The sequence below is a fragment of the Podarcis cretensis genome (assembly GCF_951804945.1).
Source record: "Podarcis cretensis genome assembly, chromosome: 2".
Classification (NCBI taxonomy): domain Eukaryota; kingdom Metazoa; phylum Chordata; class Lepidosauria; order Squamata; family Lacertidae; genus Podarcis; species Podarcis cretensis.
Genome location: NC_137171.1, coordinates 72382295 through 72398614, shown reverse-complemented (window position 1 = coordinate 72398614; position 16320 = coordinate 72382295). Strand labels below are relative to the sequence as shown.

Here is a 16320-nt window from a genome sequence, read left to right as displayed (position 1 = left end):
TGCTCATCACTTCCAGCAGACTAATGAATGGGGCATGTTTCACAGAATCATAGAATTGTATAGTTGGAAAAGACTCTGAGGGCCACAGCTGTGTGCACGAGTGTGTGGCGGAAGTTGGACTTTGTCTTCCACCAATAGGCTGCAAGTCCATTTTGCTGTTGACTATCTAGTAGTTTTTGCTGCTTGCTGTGATTCTTGCAGACTGCTAACCTATTATTATTACCATATTTTTCCATGTACAAGACAACCTTTTTTCTGAATTTTTTTGGTGATAAATAGAGGGTTGCCTTATACATGGGTTAATATACTAAGTGAGAGCTGGTGCTGCGGCAGTAGAAGGGAAATGTTGTCTTATACATGGTGTCGTGTTACACACAGAAAAATACAGTAATATTATTAATTTGTATACCATATATATGTCCAAATGGCTTCTAAGCGGTTTGCAACTATAGAAAATCCACACATGAAATTAAAATATGCCATAACAATTCCATCAGAGCATTAAACCTTCGCTAATGAAAATACATAATAAAAATGCCTGTTTCATTCAGCTAGGGACTCTATATGTTTTTAAGCAAGAGTACATGCTCAGGATTGCTTAAAGTTTAATGTATATGCCTTAATGTTAAGAAATCCTGATCATGCTGTCTTACTTCATATATTAAAATCCATTGGTGCATCACAGGGGTTCTAGATGAAAACACACAGAGAAATAGTCCACTCCTAAGCTATACAATCTGAGTATTTTGGTTAACAGCCTTTTAATATGTTTGTTAGCCAATAATCGGTCTAGTCCTTTATTTTTAAAAAATGTATCGTACTTGTACTGTTCCCCATTATCAAATATTTATCAGATTCTTTCTGGTCATTTAAAACTTGTAAAGTGTTAGCACGGCCACTTAATTTGTGGTGTTATACAGACATGAACAAATGTTCTATTTTGGCTTCCCTCCCCCCCCCCCCCCAAGTGTTCATAATTAGGCAGTCCTTATGCATCTCTTTCCTAAACTTGAAAGAAACATATCCCCACAACATATAGGATCAGAGCCAGACCTCAATGACACCAGCACATAAATCTGAGGCAGTGTTGCAAACTTAAGGAAACAGAGTCTCTAGCCACACGAGTGTGAAGAAAAAGAAGAAGAAGAAGAAGAAGAAGAAGAGGAAGAGGAAGAGGAAGAAGAAGAAGAAGAAGAAGAAGAAGAAGAAGAAGAAGAAGAAGAAAAGGAAGAGGATCCACTTTCATCTTACTATTAGAAGAACAGAACTCTTCCTGGTTTGATAGTAACAGAGTGTGCCTTTCTAAATGCCCCACACCTCCTTACTCCTAGCACAGCCTGGACACTGAGTGCACCAGCTACAATTTGGAGCATCAGGATAATAATACACACCTCTCCATGACCTTGTGTGTCTCTGTAAATATCACTTGTTATGTTATAGGAGGCAGGCAGAGCCCTGAAGGAGTGGCAAGCTGGGCATCATAAGATGGAAACGCTCAGAATATAACATATTTGTAGCTGTCACATCAACCCCTTCCCTCCACAAACATAAACTCTGCTTCTCTGCTTACCACCTCAAAACTTGTCTTTCTTAGTTTTGCTGTATGGAAATACATTGTCCATAACATCCTATTGATGGCCCCATCACCTATGGAGGACTGCCCATTCAAAACCCTAGAGATCCCCTGTAACACCCATTCCTGGTTCACACCTCCTCTGAAAATGTTACACATGCACACGCACGCACACACACACGCACACACACACACACACACACACACACACACACTTCTCATCTATTCCTTCTGTTGGTTTGATGTCCGCCTTACTATGAAAGGAGAGCTTCAGACGCGGATTGGTGCTGGTAGCCGAGGCTCCATTTCCAGCCAGCAACAGGAGCACCAGTGCCTGGATCATAGCAGCAGCTGCCTCTTCTCCTCTGCAGGCGCTGGACTCTGAACCTCTGGCAGCTGAAAGGCGGAGAAGCAAGAGTGAGATTGTCTGCCAGATCGGGTTACAACAGCAGCCCCCCCCCCAGCCCCTGCAGCATAAGCGGGAGAAGGAGGAGCAGGGGAAATCCTCAGCCTGCCTTGGAAAGGGAAAGACCCATCTAGACAGCACTGATCTCCACCCAGACCCACCTGCTGGCTTTCTGCTTCTCAGGTCACATCCAGAAATGCAGCCAAAGTTCTCCACCATGGTGCAGGCCACTGTAGCACAGTGGTTGGAAGGCTAGACTATGGCCCTGGAGGCCTGGGTTCTAATCCCCACTCAGCCATGGTGCTATTGGGTAACCTTGGGCCAGTTATTATCTCTTCGCTTAATCTACCTCACAGGGTTGCTGTGGGTATACAACTAGGGGGTGGGGTGGGGAGGACTTCCACAACTGCTGGCACAACTTATTTTTCTGTATTTTATTTAGCTACTTTATGCAACTCTCAGCCCAAAGCCCTGGTATGCCCCTTCTAATCATAATTTTCAAGATGCACTTCTGACCTTCTGGTTTCAGATCTGTACTTCTTGGTACCATTAAGCACAGAACTACATGTCATATTTTGGTGGCGAATCAATGACTTATGCAAGGATATGAATGCCAAAATGGCTGCTAAGAAACTGCTTAAAAGCCACTTTGGTATGTGAGTGGTGTATTGATTAGTTAATTCATTAATGTGGCCATGACATGAACAGCACCAGGATTTTACAGACAGTAACTCAGGGCTGGCACTGAATGTGTGAACACTGTCAGCGGCTCAGGGTCAGGGTCATCAATAGAAGAGATGGCGTCCTACTTAGATCTCGGTACAGAATACAATTTCCCTGTTTGGGCACTCCATCAAATGGTCAAAGCAGTGATAAGAATGTAGGGAACTACTTTTCCTAGTGGATAGCAGTAAGATGTCCTTGACTTCAAAACAAAACAGAATCTTGCGGCACCTTAAAGCCTATCAAATGTATTACAGTATAAGCTTTCCTGGACTATGATTCACTTCATCAGAGTTTCCTAGCAAAAACAGCAACAGCAACGTTAAACTGCCCCCCCCCCGGCAATTTGTGCTTAGTGCTGCACTGATCTAAGAAGGCACCCAATGCCTATAAACACAATATGTTTCCTTGTTATAAGATGTTTCCCACACCAAGATAACATATGTGAATATGCACTGGTCATTTGCTGTCAAGAGACAACAGGATTGCAGAGGTGCTGATCACATGGGATGCATAATCTACTCCTATAATAATCTGGTGAGAGGATTCATGTGCAAATGGTTTGGAAAACTGAATGGATTCCGAAAATCTAAGTAATTACCAGCCAGCTGCTAATTTCCCTTTCCTGGGCAAGGTTCTTGAGTAGGTGATCACAGACCAGATCCAGGCACTCTTGGAGGAAACTGATTTTCTAGGTGCATTTCAGTCAGGGTTTTGGCCTGGTTTTGGCACAGAAACTGCTTTGGTCACCCTGTACGATGACCTCTTGTCGGGAGAGAGACAGGGAAAATGTGCCCCTGTTAGTCCTCCTTGACCTCTCAGTGGCTTTCAATACCATCAACCATGGTATTCCTCTGAGAGGATGTCTGAGTTAAGGGTGGGTGGCAGCATTTACAGTGGTTCTGGTCCTACTTGGATGGAGGGGTCCAGAAGGTGTTGCTTGGGGAGTGTTCTTTGGCCCTGTGTGGGGCTCCTTGGGGTTCAATTTTATCCCCTACACATCTCCACTTCTCCTTTGCATCTGCAGATGAGGCAGTGGATGTGCTGGCCCACTGTCTTGCCTCCGTCATGGACTGGTTGAAAGTCAACCAGGCCTTTTGTTCTTATTTTTATTATGCATTTTGTGTTTTTTATATTGCAATTTTATGTTGTGAACTGCCCTGAGATCTACAGGTATAGGGTAGTATACAAATTTTAAAAATAAATAAATGTGAATGGGTCTTTAAGTCCTCCATTCTAAACTGATACCTGCATTACACCTGCTTTGAGGTTAATGAATGACACCACTCTGAAGAAAGTCTCTCTTGAGTTCCATGTGGTTTACTCCAAGATAAGTGAGTACAGGGTCATAGCCTCCAGTCAAACACTAATAAGATTGGAAGTGTGGTCTAATAAATGGCTACAGTGCACTAAACAACAAGTGCTAAATCCTAAACCCTCTTACCTGGAAGTAGAGCCCCATTGAACTGAATGGGACTTACTCCTGAGTAGACCTGTTTAGGGCTGCAGCCTTAAGTCTTCCTTATAGCTCATCAGGGTAGGCAACAGGGAACTAGGAAGAGCAGCTTCTACTGTAATATAGCCACACCACATAAAGAAGTGATCTCATACTTGTGGCTTTGGGAATCTGTTGTGCATTTGCTTAGCACCAGCCATATTGTCTTTGATTTTTCTTTTACTTTCAGAATCTACAGACATTTAAGTTTGTGTTCATAGATGTCCCCTGATGGCCTCTGAAAGGGTGGGAAGATCATCGGCCAACTCAGCATCCCATGCAGTCCCATCAATACTGCATAAAAGGGTTCTGTGTACAGATTCTATATGAAAGGGAGACGGGAGCAGGAAAACCATTCCTCATCCCAAACAACAGTGGATGTGGTGACAAAGCAGGAATGAAGAATGAAATGCTCCATTCAGCTTTTCTCTGGGTGCGGAGAGAGGGGAGAAGGGTGAGGCAAAACTACAGGACAGTTGGGCTTCCACTGTGGTAAAGAGGCATATTGTCCTGAGAGAAAAAAAGAGTATGATTCAGATAAGGAGATGCTATGAACAACTATGATTTGTTTTTGCTAACAAAAGGAAACAACATCTCATATTCCAGCAAACTATGACACCCAGGCGTATAAATGAGATTATGGGCACTTATGTAACATTCATCCTGATTAGTTTGCTCCAAGGTTAAATGATGTTGCATCAAGCAAGCGTTATCCCACACTTCCCAGTGCATTTTCCTGTCACTTTCTTTATTGCTACAAAAACAAATAAACCAGGTCTATAGGGGAAACATGTTGTGTTGTGCAAGATTTCCCAATTGCTACAAAAACAAATAAACTAGGTCTTTAGAGGAAATGAGTTGTGTTATGCAAGATCTCCCCATCAATTGCAATTGTGCAGCCTGGATTTTCCAACATGTAACTGAATCCTGCTGAAACTGTGACAGTCTGAATGTCCACTTAACGGCATCTAACTGTATATAAATTCAGTCAATCAATCAATCAATCAATCAATCAATCAATCAATAATCTAATCAACTGACACCTATTCGTTTCTTACTAGATAATAAACTTTTTTTGTGTTTGCAAAGAGGGCAAGCGACCCAACTTGGGTCTTTATTTGGGATCAATGAACTGTCCAATCCTTTGACCAAGGAGTCTCCCCCACCCCCTCCACCAGGATCTGTACCTCAGTTTTGGGGAAGGCAAAAGTTACTGGCTGCTTTTGTTAACCTGCTTCCAGCTGGAGGGATTGGGCCATTAACATTCTGCCCCAGTTGAAAGTTTAGAGGGGGTGGAGAAACTATTCAGGGCAAGCTGCTCTGAAGGGCATCAAGGCCTCCGAGACACTTGATGTCCAAGCATTTGAGCTTCACACAAAGGGATCTGGCAACCTATTGTGATGAGCAGCTCATAAACCCAGACAAATAACCTACTCATTCTCCACCCATCCCTAAGGGTGAATATGGCTTTTCAGTGAAGAAGAGCTATCTGTTGGCATGACAACCAAGGTCAAAGTATCTCAGGGGCTGTTATGCACATTTGAGGCTAACTTTGGTGCATCTCCCCATCTTTTCCCTACATTTCACCCCACCTCAAGGAGATGCAACTTGGATGATTACAACTGCATCATCCATCAAAATAGGGCACCCTAACTCAGAAGCAGAAGAACCCTTGGGGCATTTTATGCCTTAAACAAAATTATGTTGCTTTCATTTCGTATGTTAAAAACTGGTGTGGTTCCCTTCTGTTAATCAGATTGCATTGCAGAGGGTTGGACTAGATGGCCCTTAGGGTTCCTTCCAACTCCTATTTAAGAGCAACCTAATCAAGATTTTTAGCATTATTTTTTCATAGTTCCCCCCCCCCCATAAATAGGAAGAATACAGATGAGCAGGGATGCTCTTTGCAGCTGGTAGCCCAGGATACCTCTTACCTTACAATCGCTAGGGGTGGGGTAGACCTGGACGCAAACAGCTAAATAAATAAATATGAAAACAAAACCAGATACAAATAAACTGCAATTGCTCCACATCTATCTTAATGTATTAGGGGGAAATCACTCTGCCCCCAAATATATCTAGACTTTACAGAAGCAGGAAACCTTCTAAGTGTATAAGCTACAAGTCACAAGCGTTTTCAAATAGATTTCCTCTCTTTTTGCTCCTATCTGCCTAGTGTCTCTCCCCCCAGACACACAAACCAATGCACACTCCTCTCCTACATCCCGTCATGACTTCAGTCTTCTTCATCCTACCAAGGTATACCAAAGAACATTACAGCAGCCTGATCAATGGCCCATCTAGTCCAGCATCCTGTTCTCACATTGGCCACCCAGATGCCTGTGGGAAACCAGAAAGCAGGACCCAAGGCTGTGGTATTCAGAAGCATCACTGCCACTGACCCTGAAGGTAGAGCAGAGCCATAATGGTCATTAATGCTTTCCTTCTGAAGTTCAGAAGCCTCAGAGGCAGCCAACCTTGGGCCTGCAGAAAACATTCTGCTGTTGTTATTCCTTATTCCACCTCCTGGGAGAGACTATAGTGATGGAGCACCCATGTTCTTCATGGATCACAGGTTCAACTGCCGGCACCACATTTTATTTTTTTTAAGGGATCAAGGAACCAGTGACTGGGAAGACTAAAGTCTGAGGCTTTAGAAAGCTGCTTCTTATCAGAGCTGACAATACTGAGCTAGATGAACAAATAGCCTGAGCTGATGTTAGGTGGCTTCCTATGGGGGCACGTCAATATATCCTGTGTGTGTGTATGTACTGCTGAAGGGTTTCATCAATGAGTGACTTTGGACGCCACACCTTCTTCAGCTGCTCCATATTTGTTCCATCTGCAGAGGCAAGCTCTCTGAACCCATATCAGCCCTTCATTGCACTTGTGTCTGTCTTTTCTTCCTGGGATTTTAAGTGCAATAGAGCTGTCTGTGTTCTTGGGAAAAGCTCTATTAAACTCTGAGGCTATTGTAGGTCCAGTGCTGGAACAAATTGCTTCAGAGCTGCAATCTAAAGGTGCACCACAAGGCCGGCATTCCTGCCACCTACTTCTCACTGTACAGATGGTCCGATCAGGAGCCTGTAAGGATCTCCTTTCCATCTCTAGCAGATACCAAAAGGCAATGCTTAGCACAGACCCCTCACCCAGCCACCTCCAACATCTCCATTTGCCAGACTAAACCTTGGCAGCTCCATGCATTCTGCATATCAATAGACTGGGACAAATAAGCGTCACTGGGAGATGTTTCTGTGGCTTATTCTGTACTACTTCTGATCTAGTATATCCCTTTGCAGCAACTGTTTCTGATCTGAGAATATTAAGAGATTATGCAGATTCAGTCGCTCTGCATTGTCACTGTCACAGAAGTGGATAGTTCTGTAATGCAATGCGTGGGTTGGGAAGAGGAATGTTTTCATAAATACTTTTGGAATGGTTGAGCTGACTGCTGGAATTAAATATCATGCTAATGTGTGGTAGTAACAGAATAATGCAAGTACAATGTGCAGTTCAATATACGTCTAACACGTTTAGGGTTAATTCAACTATGATGTAAAGCCGAGAGGAGGTTTTGCTATAGACAGCCCCAGTTTTGCCTAGTGCAGGGGTTTCTGAACTGTGGTCCATGGACCACAAGTGGTCTGCAAGCTTTGTTCATGTGGTCTGCAATTTGTCTGTAAAAATACAGTTAAAAATCATACAGCACCTAGGACAAGGTATTACAATTGCTACAACAGGCAGAAAAATCTATCAAGACCTTCAGCAATTTTCAAGTGGTCCATGGTGAAGAAAGCTTGGTAGCCTAGTACAGTGGTACCTCGGGTTACAGACGCTTCAGGTTACAGACTCCGCTAACCCAGAAATAGTATCTCGGGTTAAGAACTTTGCTTCAGGATGAGAACAGAAAATGTGCAGCGGCAGCGGCATGGCGGCAGCAGGAAGCCCCATTAGCTAAAGTGGTACCTCAGGTTAAGAACATTTTCAGGTTAAGAATGGACCTCCAGAATGAATTAAGTTCTGCACCCAAGGTACCACTGTATATAAAAGCAAGAAAGCGGGATTCTAAAATGGCCTTCAACTAGCCGCGTTACCTGAAGGATCACCTCCTCCAATCTAGACCTGCCTGGACTTTGAGATCATCTGCGACTCTTCTTCAGCAGCACCCAGCAAATGAGGTTTGGCAGGTGCAAAGGATAGCACCTTTTCAGTGGTGGCACACCCATTGTGGAATGCCCTCCCTAGAGAGGCTTGCCTGGCACCTATGTATATTATGGTCCTTTTAGTACCAGGCAAAGACTTTAACAATATTTCCTAGGTTTTCCAATCTTAAAACCTTTGAGGGGTTTTGAGATCACAGAATTGTAGAGTTGGAAGGGACCCCAAGGGTCATCTAGTCCAACCCCCAGCAGTGCAGAAATCTCAACTAGATCATACATGACAAAATAGAATGTTTGGGATATTCTTGGCATCTAAAAGATTTGTGACATTTTAGTATGCTCTAAGCTTTGTTGCACTGATTTGATTTCCCGATGTTTTCTTTTTCATGCATTTATAATCTTGTTTAATACTTACTTGCTGTAATTGTTATGGGAAGCTGCCTAGAGAACTTACGTTATTGGTTAGCATTTAAATAGTGTAAACAAAGAAATGCTGTTGCCGCCCCTGCTGCCAGCTTCCTGTGCTACTCAACACATAGAACTAAAGGTTTGCTTTAAACCCATACATTTACCCGACGCCCACTTAAAGCAAGCCACAAAATACTTCCTGAAGCAGCAAGTTCTGACACTGCTTCCAAAAATTTAACAATTGGTCAGTCTAGGATTCTGGTGAGCCGCCAGGAGAAAGGAATCCCACAAAATAGAATATTATCGTAGTGGTTTAAAATAAACTACACCTAACACAGGTAATTAGACAGCCTTTCCTGAAGCTTGACAATCCTCGTCTTGACTGGGAGAAAATGCCAGACAACAGAGATGACAAGGTGTCCTGCTCCAACCAGGTCAGGACGCAGTTTTGGGGCATCGGCTGGTGTAAACCACAAACAGGTCAACAGCAGACTAATGTGAGAAACACAACCGGACAGGTCAGGATCAAAGGGAATTCAATAAGGAGAGCCCAGGTGTAGCTGGACTCAAAGCATATTGAAGCAGTCCGGAGGCAAATGCAATCCAGCAAACAGGGTCTTCAAGAAGAAATCCAGAGGTTAGCAGCACAGGAGGTCATTCAATGGTAGGGTGGAACAGGTAACATCAGTGATGGGGAACCTCAGGCCCAGGAGCAAAATGTGGTCACACAGGCCTTGGAATTCTCTCCCCAAGCCATGCCCCTCCCTAGGTCAGCCCCTTCCTATGGGTCCTGCTCTGAGCCCTATGCAAGAGCTTTCATGTGGTTGGAAGATGCCCCAGGGCTGTGATAATGCCTCTTGCCCACCTGAATGGAGGTAAGAAGACATATAGTCTATACCTGCATGGAGAAACCAGAGAATTTGGCATAGCTAGAATGTAGCCTTACAGTAGGTAAGAGTCATATCCATTTCACTGCCCACTTTTGCTTCGAACATCACCGGCCACTGGCATACGGCCCCCCGACTGTTTCACACAAGGGCCCTCAAGCAGAAACAAGCAAGGTGCTCCTCATGAACCTGACAACCAAAAGACATGCCAGTCACCTAAGGGCTTACACCAGGCACCCTCAAACCTGGCCCTCCTGCTGTTTTGGGACTACAACTCCCATCATCTCTAGCTTACAGTACCAGTGGTCAGGGATCATGGGAACTGTAGTCCCTAAACAGCCAAGTTTGGGGATGCCTGGCTTACAGAGTCCGGCCTCCTAGACCCCACCCACGACCAACTGCAAGTGCTTAACCCTGCTCTCCAGGAAGAGAAGGGATTACTGTCAAGTACGGTAGACCATTACTCACAAGTAGCTCCAATATTTGGGGCTCTCAGGCACACATTCTCCTTTTCTGGGTAGGCGCCTGGGATTTCTGGGAGGCACTTCAGCCTCTCCTGCTGACTCAGAAGGGGGCTCTTCTGCTGCGGTTGTTGGAGACCCACCTCAAGGTTTCTTCCAGGGCAGCCTCTGGAGACAGGCCTGGTCAGGTTTCCACCTGAATGCTAAGATCTTTCTGACCAGTGCTGGGACCAGTGGCACTTCTTTGGCTTCCCTTGGGCTATGGTTGGTGTTGGGGCTTCATGGGAGGAGTCTAGGGGTCAGGCTGGGGCCCAGAATGGCATAAATGTGCACAGATGATGCATTATGCATAAAGAAGCACTGCTCCTTTGAAAAGCAGAAAATGACTGTTACAAGTTAATGGAATTTTCCGCCTGTGTGCGTCTATGTGTACAAATAAAGCAAAGAAACATTTAAGGCAGGAAGGCAAGCAGAGAAACAAATTAAGAGGCCTTTAAAAGGAGAAAAGAAGAGAAGAGTGCAAGAGAGCAAGGAAAAGAATGCCAAATGTAGGGAGGAGGGTTGGGTGGGAAGCGTACAGTGACAAAGAGAAAAGCAAACAATAGGAAGCCAGTAAATGAAATTAATATCCTGGCCTCTTTCACACACTGCTTTGACAGAGCCATACAAAGGTCAGTGGCAGCACTTTGGGTGGAACAGCTGGCTGTTAAAGAAGCAAGAAAAGGCTGTTCTCCCTTGACTCCTGAGAGCCACCTGCAGTCTTCACCTTCAAGAATAAACTAATCCCTAAGACCTAGCATCCCTCTAGACTGGTGTTTGTCTTTTGTGGGTATATTCTGCAACATGACATGGATGCAGTAAAATTGCTTTAGCGGTTGTGCTGAACCATCTGCACATCATTTCACATTATTTGTTGTTCTGCAATGCTTCCCCCAAGTTACTATATTTTTTGGTTTTTTGGAAGGGCACTCTTGCTCTACAGTGCAACAGGAGTGGGACAAAACAACAGCAACCCAATAACATTTGTGGTCTAGAAAGTTACAGGATTTCACCAGGAAGTTATAGGACATACACTGATTGGAAATGAAGCAGCACATCTGTCCCAAACCTATTGCACATGCAAACAGTGTCGAAAGTTTGATCGTGTATAACTGCCCTGATGCCCTCATGAGTGCAAATTGTCAAGAACGCACATGAATTTTTTTGGGTGAGATCTTATACCACCCCTGGTCAGACCAATGGTCAGTCTAGTCCAGTAATGCCATAATTCTGTCTAAGAGCAAACTTTGGTGATTGAGTGCCCACCAGATTAGGAGAGAAATAAGGTAACCCCAAGCTAAGACAGTACTTTCTATATACTTGGAGGACTTACCTTACATTAAAAGGTAACTGAAATTTAAACCCCCAATCACCAAAGTGACCAGAACAAGTAAGCTTCCATCTCATAAAGATGGTGGTGTGTCAGCTGAAGGGGGGAACAGTTAAGGAAACTGGGGGTGGGGTGGAAAGACCAATGCTCAGTGGTAGTGCATCCTCTTTACATGCAGAAGATCCCAGGTTGAACCCCTGGTGTCTCCAGGAAGGGCTAGAAGAGGCTGCCTGAATCCCTGGAGAGTTGCTGTTGTCCCAAGTCAACAGTACAAATTAGGAGCCAGACATATACCACAAACTCTTGATTACTGACGTGTCTGGAAACCAGTCTCTCAGAGTCTTGACAGGGATCCTTGTGATGCTTTGTGATGGTTGACGATTTGACATCACTGAGCCTACTATGTGCAAGGCATGTGCTCTGCTACTGACCTATAAGTGTTAATAGGACACCTATAGAGAGTGCCCTATCTTCCCCCTGCCTTGCTCTGAGCCCCCCTGTAGATGATCAGGGTTTCCTAGTTGATCAAAGCAAAGGGAAGCTGCTTGTCTAGAGTCTTGGTAGCTGGTATCTGAATTACTGCTCTGAAAGCAATGGCTACATCAGGGGTGGGAAGCCAGTGGTCTTCCAGATGTTGTTGTATTCCAGCTTCCATTGGCCCCAGCCAGCATGGCCACTGGTCAGAAACATGATGGGAGTTGTAGTCCAATAACACCTGGGGGGGTCACAGATTTCCCATCCTTGGGCTATATCTTTGCTAGGCCCTTATTGATTGAAAGGTTGCAAATGTGTTGTTGCTGTTAGGTCTTTGACTTGCGCATATGACTCATCAGCACAACATTTGGGCACAATCTATAGACAAGGTCCAGCTCAGCTCTCTTCTTAGGCCAAGCCCAATCATTGGAATTGCATAGATGTCTCCAAGGTTAATGGAATCCACTGTGTAAAAGCCAAAAGCAAAACTACAGTGCTTTCCTCCCTGTGTGAAAAGCAAGGCTGCCAGCCAAGCTCCCAGCAAAGAGAGTGAATTCTGCCCCTTCCCCGCTTTTTCCCATGTCTTTCTATTTACTTCAGTCCTTTTTTAACATTTTCCCTGAATGAATCTTCCCCAGCCTGTTCTTTTCATCAAGACATGGCCACCTCTAAGCCCATTTGTCTTCTGCAATTATTCCCCTGCATCTCTGGCAATTAAGTGATGCCAGTTTCCTAAAGCAATTATGGAGATGTCATTTGAGCCCAGCTGTAAGGCAGGGAGGGCGATTTTCTGGTGACTGCTCCATGGTTGGTGGGTCAGCTAGTGAACATGGCTTAGACATAAGGTGAGAGCACAGAGCTCCCTTTCCAGGGAGTTGGTTAAGCTGCATAGGAGAAAGTGAAAAAGAAAAGAAAAAAAGAAAGCTCCATCCCCTCACAAAGTTGTTTGTTCTACTATGGTTTACTTGGGGTGGGGGGTTGCATTAAAATAGGATCTGGCTGCAGCTCCTGCTGAAACTTTGTTGGGGAGATTGTCTTGGAGAATATGCAGTGGGCTCTCCAAAGACTTGCACACTCAGGTAGGATTGCCCAGACTGGATTTGTGGGGCCTGGAAGTGAACCATGTCTTTCCTGTGAGCAAGAATTCCTTGCAGTCCGAGCCAAAGCCAAAACTTTTCCAAACAGAGCATTCTCAGCGCCCCAGCAGGGAAGGGCTTTGTTGCAGTGATTGCTGGAGGAGCCAGTCTTCCCTCCCAGCAGATGCCTAATTAGAACATATTAAAGTCACTGCACTGCAGCAAAACAGAAGCAGAGCAAGAAGGGGGGCACCCCACTCTATGCCGCTGGGCAAGGGGGCACCTCTTTTTGCTTTGTAGTGAGAATCCCCATATTCACTGGGCCGCAAAAGGCAGCTGCCCTTGAAATGGGAAGGCATGCGTAATTATTCCAGGGAAGAGTCCAAAGCAATAGACTCCTATTATCAGTCTGGAAGACCAGTTAGAATGCTTCTTATAACTGGGGCAAATAATGGCAGGATCACTGGGCATTTTTCAGTGGCTACTGGGATTCTTGCAAAAAAAGCTAGGTGGACTTACATGCATAAGCAGGTATGCAAAGGATGCTAGTGGCGGCAGCAGGGAACAAGGGAGATGGGGTTTGGTGTTACAATTAGTGACTCCTTTGCAGCAGTTGAGAGCACCTGATGACACCATATTGCTTTGTAAACTTTAGACATACTGGAGGACCATGGCAATTCTAATTAAACAAACAACAGCGTAAACCATACAAGTCAACCCACCTCTGCCTTACAGTATGAGAGCAGGCAAAACATGTTTACGTGCTCAAAAACATTGACCCAGTAGAGACCAAACTGCAAGACTCCTCTGTTTGATTTGGAAATTTGGCACAATGAATCACAGCTCAGATCAAACGTATTGCAGAGCTCAATATACATACACCATTTGGTGCAAGTTCTTCTTAGGTGCCCAATTCCACATCTTTTCATTAACAGAATAAGCAAGTTAGCAAGTTGGTTGTAAGTTGCTAATGAACCAGGAACTTCACAGCCCATTTCTCTTGGCTACTTTGCAGCAGCTCTGCAGAGCTGCAGATAAAAACTTGAAATACAGTATGTGGGGAACCATCATGAGCCAGATCTGTGGCTAAGGCTGCAATCCAGAGCATACTGAACAGAGCTCCCATGACCGAAGTGGGGTTTGCTTTTGAATAAGCTTGTATAGTGCCTAATGATTGGTAGTATAGGGTAAGGACATATGGAATCATAGAATTGTAGAGTTGGAAGGGATCCTGAGCGTCATCAAGTCCACCCCCAATGCAAGAACATGAACTAGGTCATACACGACATCATTTCACACCCTTTTATAAAATAGGCAAAAATCTGCCTAATTTTTACAGATTGCAGAATTTGCTTTTTCTTAGTGGAGAGAATGTGGGTTCCCTTGACACAGAATATTGATGATTTTAGCATGGCTCTGACAATAACAAATCGGTTTTACAGAAGGAGAAAATAACTAATAATATTTACTTCCCTGCTTGAACTGAATTCATTTGCTGGTGAAAGAAAGTAAGGAGGAAGGAAAAGACCCCTGAGAAACGTTGGTGTTAGCTTTAACAGTCAGTGTCATTCCACTCATTATTATTAGTAGTAATACCCCGCCTATGTGACTAGGCTTCCAACAAACTATAAAATCATAGTAAAACATCAAACATTAAAAACTTCCCTATATAGGGCTGCCTTCAAAGGTCTTCTAAAAGTCACATAGTCATTAACTCCTTGACATCGTATGGGAGGGCGTTCCACAGGGTGACTGCCACTACTGAGATGGTCCTCTGCCTAGTTTCCTGTAACTTTACTTCTTGCCTGTCACCTGAACAGCCTCTGCTTCCAACATGTCCTGTGCCTCATCCTCCATCTCTTGACTACTCAGACTCTTCCCATTCCTCCAGCCCTGGCTCCTGCCTTGTGGGTGGCACAAAACCCCATATATTGCTGGCGCCCTTTGCTGGGTCAGCCTCCAGCCTCCTTGCCTCTGCCACACACTCACCAGAGCCCTGCCAGTCCCTGACAATGGATCCAATTTGCACCCTTCTTCTCCAGTAGCCTGTATGTAGCTTTCTTTGTTTCTTGGCTATCTTTGTTACTTTATTCATCAAAATTCATATACACTCAGTTGACAAAAAATGCTTCTAAGTTGCCAATTGTTGGCAGTGTACAAATCTCTCCTTACCTTGTTCAGCACTCCCTAAACAAGAATGGAAGATGTTGGGACAGTTGCATTTGATGTGAAATTCAGTGAAGTCCAGGCCTGTCATACAAATATTGCCTTCCTACACATGCTCCTCTCTTCTTCTTTTACTGCAGCTAGAACAAGGGTGGCCATCTCTTTTGCTGGCTTAGCTGTGCGTATCCATAACAGCCATGTCCCGTATTGGCAGTTGTTTAGTCATGTTTCTGATATCCATCACTGCCCTCTAGAGGCATCATATTTATCATGATGGCAAAAAATTTGGACACAGTCTATGTCCCTGTTTATCACTGCCTCTGAAAGAAGGATGGGGAACCTTGGACTCTCCAGGTGTTGCTGGAATTTACTTCTCTAAACCAGATGTTGCTGAACTAGTGCCACAGATTCTCCATCCCTGGTCTAGAGAAGGCAATTGTGACTGCTAATTGTGACTATTTCACACAGACAGACACAATGCAACATTCTAGGAATATTATGTTTTCTTCATATTTACAAGACTTTGACCGGAAGATGTTCTTGGAATAGGGTAGGCTGACATATTTTTGCTTTCTGAACCCTGAAGGCCAAAATATCTACTACAGCCACGTCTCTTCTATACCAAAAATAAGACACAGTTGCATGCATAAGCAACTCCGGCCTTCAGACTGCTGTGATTTGCCCTTTCTTGGACCTTTCTGTGACATTCCTGAGGTCTGTAGAAAGATGGAACTTTGGTATCATTCCAAGTAACATTTTGACAAATTCAACATGTCCTAATTGGCAGATCTTATGCTAATAACAGAACGACCCCTCCAAAGTTATGGTCAAAGGCAAATTTAGGGGAGCACGACTAGTTCGGCCACTCTGGGCACGGAGCCTTGGGAGGGTCAGCAGGGGTCACTACAACCATGATGTAGAATGGAAAGCAAGAGGTCGAGGGTGCCAAATTTTGGCACCACACAAGGCAACATTGAAATTTGAAACCCTGAGGTCCACCACTGCATTGGCCTGGTTCACATGACACTGTGAGCCAAACCTTGGCTTAGCAAGACCCTATGGGCTCCTGAAGAGCAGCTTGCTGCAGTTTTGCATTTTCCTGGTCCTCATGGCTAAGCCAGG

General features: G+C 44.5%; 1 protein-coding gene across 2 annotated transcripts in view; it reads right to left on the bottom strand.

Moving 5' to 3' along the window:
- The window catches only part of SEMA3B (semaphorin 3B), a 71225-nt gene that overhangs the window by 36791 nt on the left and 18114 nt on the right, over positions 1-16320 (bottom strand). For both annotated transcript variants that reach the window (XM_079964424.1, XM_079964425.1), the window contains exon 2: positions 1829-1969. In XM_079964424.1, the coding sequence (XP_079820550.1) occupies positions 1829-1916 (88 nt within the window). In that variant the 5' untranslated portion in view covers positions 1917-1969. The remainder of the gene's footprint in view (positions 1-1828; positions 1970-16320) is intronic.